At 37.1% G+C, this 7053-nt stretch overlaps 1 protein-coding gene across 1 annotated transcript; it reads left to right on the top strand.

Annotated features, from left to right (window-relative positions):
* Positions 1 to 121: 121 nt before the first annotated feature.
* On the top strand, positions 122 to 7014 carry rbm24b (RNA binding motif protein 24b). The gene is made up of 4 exons (XM_014008777.1): positions 122 to 864; positions 1070 to 1193; positions 3110 to 3164; positions 3552 to 7014. The coding sequence occupies exons 1-4, from the start codon at positions 697 to 699 to the stop codon at positions 3565 to 3567; spliced, it is 363 nt and encodes a 120-aa protein (XP_013864231.1). The 5' UTR covers positions 122 to 696; the 3' UTR covers positions 3568 to 7014.
* Positions 7015 to 7053: the final 39 nt, after the last annotated feature.

Here is a 7053-nt window from a genome sequence, read left to right as displayed (position 1 = left end):
ATATTAAAGAAACCCTTTTTTTTAGCACTATAGCTACAAAAACATGACTTGGAGAAGAAAAGCCTTAAATTTTTTGTCATTTTCCCTGCGAGTTAGAAAATATGTTTAATGGGTTATCTTGATGAGGAAGACAAATCAAGGCATGTCTGTGGCATCGCTCATGAAGGATGATCCWGGTATAAAAACCAGGAATCTGAAAATGTGCTCCTCTCTCAAATCATTATGGGAATAATTTATCTCCATAGCTCACAAATAAGATCATTGGACCAATAAAAKTAGTAACTCTTTACCATTTCAGAACTCATTAAATCAACCTAGATGTTTAAATATTGTCTTGTAGAGTTAGTAAAGTAGACCTGACTGCATGTTTTGTTTTTTATCTGTGGACAGCAGGAGCCAGTGTGTCTCCTGTCCATTGGGTGTCCCTGCAGCAGCTGCAGGCGGTCTGCAGGAGGAGGTCTGATGGAGGATCTGGGTGGAGTTAAGTTTCTGTGTCAACTGACAAACCTTCACAACAAACTAACAGGTGTCTTCCTCCATTAGAGCCCCACGAGCAGACAGCCGGTCACTCACGCGCCGGGGAGGTGGGCCTGAAACTTCACGCGCTCTGTCTTTTTTTTTTTTCTTTTTTTTTTTTTTTTTAAGTTTGTCATTTTCTTGTCGCCTTCCAACTTTGCGGCGCAGCTCAGAGGCACCATGCACTCGGCGCAGAAAGACACCACCTTCACCAAGATCTTTGTGGGGGGCCTGCCCTACCACACCACGGACTCCAGCCTCAGGAAGTACTTCGAGGTGTTTGGGGACATCGAGGAGGCTGTGGTCATCACCGACCGGCAGACCGGCAAATCCAGAGGTTATGGATTTGTGAGTAAAAAAACAAAAAAACATCTTTGAATTGATGAGACAGGAGAGACTGGATCCAGTGGTTTTGTTTTCTTTGTAATTATTAAAATGTTTTGAATTGTTGCCAAATAAATAAATAGATGGTTTTTATTTTCTATTATATGTGACGTTAAGACAAATGTCAAATAATCTGTGAGAAACAATAAAAATGTGTGTTTTCTGCCAGGTGACCATGGCTGACCGGGCCTCAGCAGACCGGGCCTGTAARGACCCCAACCCCATCATAGATGGCAGGAAGGCCAACGTAAACCTGGCCTACCTGGGGGCCAAACCCCGAGTCATACAACCAGGTGAGGAACTGGAGCAAATAAAAACCAGATAATGTCTGAACAGCCGTATTATTATTATTATTATTTATCATTTGTAACAGTTATTTTAAAATGTGCTGAGCTCTTATTTTGAAAGGGAAATTGATATTCAAAGGTCACTAGACCCCCACTTGATGTTACATGACTCTTATTGGGGTCCTGACCCCAACTGAGAAGCACTGAAGACCACCTCAGTCAAACTACGAAACGGCGTTTTCTGAAAAGGATGAGTGCTAAACTATGACGGAGTATTGGGGCCACACAACAAAATTATTTAAAATTATTATTACAAGATTAAAGTCTTAATATGACGAGATTAAAGTCATAATATTGCAAGATTAAAGTCGTAATATCACGAGAAAAGTCATAATCATGACGTGTCTATTAACCGTTCCTCATTTCCTCCTTATTTCCCCCTCACATGTTGTGTACAACCAAGTGTCTCTGTGTTTATAAAGTAGACATGATGACTCGGGTCACTGTTGGTGTAAAATGCTTTCATCCAAATTAGGTACGTGCCGACTAAATCCAACAATGCATCCATTAATTACAACACGGCTTCAGTTTATAGTCGTTTGCACAATTTCCAAGTTCTGCTGATAATTTGATGCTAATGTGCTAAAAGATTATTTATTTATTTATAGCAATATTAAAGAACAACTTGACAAGTTGCTCAACATTCCTCGTTTTAATGCGGTGATAACTGAACGCTTTTTTGTGTAAAGGCTACAAAATTATGACTTTTCTCGTAATATTATGACTTTTCTCATAATATTATGACTTTAATCTCGTAATATTACGACTTTATTCTCATAATATTATGACTTTAATCTCGTAATATTACGACTTTATTCTCATAATATTATGACTTTATTCTCGTAATTTAAAAAAAATCTTGTTGTGTGGCCCTAATACTCCGTCGTACTAAACAAATCAGCTGAAGTTTGATAAAGAATCTGAAAATGAGTTGTTAAAGCTAAAAAAAGCAAAACAGTAGCTAAAAGGTACAAGTTTCCAAACAGCTACAATGTAAAAGAAGCAAAAATCTAAGTAAAAGTAGAAATAGGCTAGCTAAATGTAGCAGAATGCTTGCTAAAACTTTAAAACAGAAATGTTTGCTAAAAGCCAAAATGAGCAAAGCACTAGCTAAAAGTTAAAAGTTTCAGAATTGTTACATTTTAAGAGTAGCAAAACTCTAGCTAAAAGTAGAAATAGGCTAGCTAAAAGGTAAATGTATCAGAAAGCTAGCTGAAACTAAAAATAGAAACATTAGCAAGCATAGCTTAAAGCTAAAAGTGGCGAAACTCTAGCTAAAGGAAGAAAAATGCTGACTTTAAAGCTGAATAGAGCAAGCAGCTAGCTAAAAGTAGAAAAGGGCTCACTATTAGCTAAAATAAAATAAAAAAAAACACTAGCTAAAATCCAAAAGTAACAAAACACTCASTGATAGCAGCCAAGCTTTTGGTAAAAGTAGACATGTGCTAGCTAAAAGCTAAATTTTGCAAAAGGCTACCTAAAACCTAAAAGTAGAAAAGGACTTGCTAAAAGTAGCAAAAGGTTCAATAAAAGCTAAAAGTGGTAATATGTTAGCTAAACGTAAGTCTGAACTATAAAGTATTTGGTTCTCAATGTATTTTCATGGAAACATTATTAAAAAAAGTTAAATAATTTAAAATTTATAATAATGAAAAGTCACAACACATCTCCTGACTTAGCTGAATGTTTTGGTAACGTGGCTAAAATGGCATAAAGTGTACAGAAGTAGTTTCTGCTGCAGTAAATCTGAGACATAATTCAAAAAAACGCCTCTTATTATCTAGATGTTCAACAGATGAAACCCTAATAATCACCTCAGGAACACGGTTCGTTTTTGTAACAATCATTTGTCTTAATTTTAGGTTTTGCGTTTGGCGTGCCTCAGATCCATCCAGCGTTCATCCAAAGGCCGTACGGGTACGTTCAAAACTCCTCTCTCTTTTGGAAAATCTGTGTAAAATTACTTTTAAAAATAAAGACGAAAATCATGAATATTTCATATTTTAAACCTGATTTTTATTGTTGCCTCCACTTTTTTCCCCACCATAAATGAGGACGTGTGAGTGTCAGAATGTCTTCTCTGTTGTTTGACTGTAAAGGTGTCCTGTCTGTCTGTCTGTCTGTCTGTCTGTCTGTCTGTCTGTCTGTCTGTCTGTCTGTCTGTCTGTCTGTCTGTCTGTCTGTCTCTGTCTGTCTGTCTCTGTCTGTCTGTCTGTCTGTCTGTCTGTTCCACCCTCAAACTGAGCCCCGGCAGGACTTGACTTCACGCTGTTCTGTGTATCTTATCTCTCTCTGATCCGACAGGCTCGGTAACGGTTAAAATAGCAGATGAAGGGGCAGGATGGTTTGAGGAATAGCTGAGTCAGCATTTGGCAGAGCACTAAGAGTCTTACCTGTAAACTGTGACAAACACAAACGAGCCGCAACGGTGACTAGATGCATGGAAGTCTTTGGTTGTTGTTTTTACAGTTTTCTTTAGTACATAGATGGTGTGTGCCTTGATTTTCAGTATGATGTGGTGTTCAGCTTAACTGTGTGCATATTTCTACTTGCAGTGGTGGGGGGGCACTGGGGTTTTTTGGGGGGGCGGGAGGCAATATTTGATCAGTTTGCTCAGGGAGTTATAACTCTGCAATGGAGTGTTGATTCTTAATCATTGTGCTTTAGCGTGTCTTTCTTTTATTTTTATTTTTTTGTTGTTGTTTTTTTTCCCTCCCACTGATGGTTTTGTTGTCCGAGGGGTGGGCTGATGATGATGACGACTCACGGTGTGTTCACTCCACAATGATCCCCTGCAACAAAACAAACACYGGCTTGCATGTGGGAGGTTTTTATTCTTACCCATGATGCTGTGCTGTTGGTTTTGTTTTTGTTTTTTTATATTAACATATTGCTTTCATTCCTATACAGGCACAACATACTGACCATTTTTTTTCTGTTCTTGTAAAAAAAAAAAGAGACATTTTAAAGTTTTTCCACCAGTTCAGAGGCCTCATTTAACAACAAAAAAAAAAATTATACCATGTTAAACTGAAGTCTATTATAAAGTTTTAGATTTAAAGGGATCTCTTACTTGTACATGTTGGCCTTATTTCTCTATTCCACTAAAAGGTTGTTTGTGACAACTGAAAACATCTAATTATTTAAAAAAATATTTTTAATTACATTTTTAACCTAAGCATGTCGACATTTTGTTATTGACCCAATGCCTTCTGGGGCGATGATGATGGGTTACAGTTGAGACGAAAGCACAAAGGGTCGAGGCTAAAAATCTATATGTGAGTCAATAAAGTTTTATTTTTTATTCACTTCTATGTTCTGCACAATACATGGGTTGAAACGATCAAACATGATGTTCAGTAAATTAGCTTGTGAGCTAAGGCCATATATTGCCTTACACAGTATGTTAGCTCTGAATCTAACATCAAATATCGCCATATGCTAGTTTTGAGCTAATGCCTTATCGCCATATATTTATAAGCTGAAGAACTAACACCAGATATCGCCATATTCGCTCGAGAGTTAATGTCATATATTGTCTTATATTTATTAGCTCTGAAGCTAATGTCATTTATTTATTAGCTCTGAAGCTAATGCCATACATTTATTAGCTCTGAAGCTAATGCCATACATTACCATATATTTATTGGCTCTGAAGCTAATGCTATACGTTGTCATATATTTATTGGCTCTGAAGCTAATGCCATACATTGTCATATATTTATTAGCGCTGAAGCTAATGCCATACATTGTCATATATTTATTAGCTCTGAAGCAAATGTCATATATTTATTAGCTCTGAAGCAAATGTCATATATTTATTAGCTCTGAAGCAAATGTCATATATTTATTAGCTCTGAAGCTAATGCCATACATTGCCATATATTTATTAGCTCTGAAACTARTGCCATATACAGTATTTATTAGCTCTGAAGCTAATGCCATATATTACAATTCAAATTCAATTCAAAAATACTTTATTGATCCCAGAGGGAAATTAGGTAAACCATATGGTATTACCAAATACTTATTAGCTCTGAATCTATATATTGCCATATGCTAGCTTTTCTTTCCTCCGTCCACATTTTCAGTTTCAGACTGAGTCGTTTCTACATTCTCCTCTCTGTCAATGCGCTGTTTATTTAATTTTTTAACGGTTTAATGTCAGAAATTGTTCGAAATTAATGTTCAAGCTGGATAGCGTTCACAGCAGAGCAACTGGTAAACATCATCATTATTTACCCAGAATGCTTTGTAGCATAAATAACATGGCCATGTCCAGGTGACAATATATATATTTTTTAATTTGTAAAAACTAAACAGCCTATAGTCATTTTTAGTTTTGTTTTATAGTTGAAATAAATGTTTATCAAATAATATCTAATGTAACAACTAGTCAGAGTTCCCTTTAAAGATAACCTGTAATGTTGAGGTTTTTAATGAACTTTATAAATTTAAGTTTAGAAACATTTAGGGACGGACTCAAATGTTCACGAGTTTAGGTTGGAGACAGAGATCTTAGCCGAGCAGCTGTCGGCCACAGTGATCTGCAGAGCTTCTCAAATTCAGCTGGAAAAAAGGAGTCGGTCAGCTGCGCTGTTAATAATGTATGGCACAAACTCTGCGAGCGGACAACAGGTGGGCCGAGCCGTGCGCCCGTCCAGGCCTTCTGGTTCTGTGCTGGGGGGGGGGATTACCCATGTGTTCTGTTGACTTACAAAGCGCCTTTATTTAGCTCTGAGCTTGTAGGATGACAAAACGTTCAACTTTTGTCCATCAAAAGCCAAAGCTAAAGACTTTTTTTAATGTCACAATTAGGTTCCAAAAACATGCAATGTAACTTTAGAGCAAAGGTGTCGACGCTTCCCAGAATCCCACTTTATTTTTTCTTTTAATCACCTGGGACAGCTTCGGGCCCGCTCATTAAACTTTCAGGAGCAGGAGTGAAAGAGTAGAGCGGCGGGCAGTTGTCGAGCGCTCGGCCACGTGTGACTGATGCAGGAGATCAGCTTGTTCTTTGGAGATGACAAGAGGAGCAAAAAATAGCACGCTTCCAGCCTCTCTTGTCAGTCAACTTGACGAGTTGTGGAGTGGGGGTGTAATGGGGGGGGGAAAGGGGCAACTTTTCTGTGGACAAATATAATTCCCACCTGCTGCTCAGTATATTTACTGAGGGGGACTTCAGCACGAGTTGGAAATGGGGACAAGTTTACCCAGATACACAGATCTGTAAAACCTCATCAGCTTTAATTCCCAGCTCGGATTTTCATTTTTCTTCAGTAAAAAGTAAAAAAAATATATTTTTAGATTGGTAAATATTTTCAGTTCACTCCTACAATATGTTCCTTTCAGTTGGATGAGTTGTGTAAAATGTAAATAAAAATAACATTTCATGATATGCCCATCCAATAAATCCATATTTTACTTTTAATAGAGCATAGTTTCAATGTTTGGTATGCTCACTAAGAAATGTTGATCATTATTCGGAAAAAATAAGGTAATTTTGGTAGGACAGGGTAAACAAACGGACATAAAAATAAGAAACAGGTGGAGCGTCTTGCAGCTAATTAGTTGGCAACGAATCAGAGGATTGTATACTGTATAAAAAGAGCTTTCTAGAGAGAACTTAAGAGTCTGCTCATGCAAACAGTATCTGTAAATAATGGAACAATTTTAGAATAATGTCCCCTAACAAAATATTTCAGAATCAGATTTATTGCCATTGTCAGAATTTACAGACTAGGAATTTGCTTCAGTGTAAAGGTGCAATAGGAATAAAATATAAGAAAAAAAGAAAATACAAAGG

This window comes from Austrofundulus limnaeus, unplaced genomic scaffold (genome assembly GCF_001266775.1).
Source record: "Austrofundulus limnaeus strain Quisiro unplaced genomic scaffold, Austrofundulus_limnaeus-1.0 Scaffold52, whole genome shotgun sequence".
NCBI lineage: Eukaryota > Metazoa > Chordata > Actinopteri > Cyprinodontiformes > Rivulidae > Austrofundulus > Austrofundulus limnaeus.
This window is presented reverse-complemented; position numbering and strand designations above follow the sequence as displayed.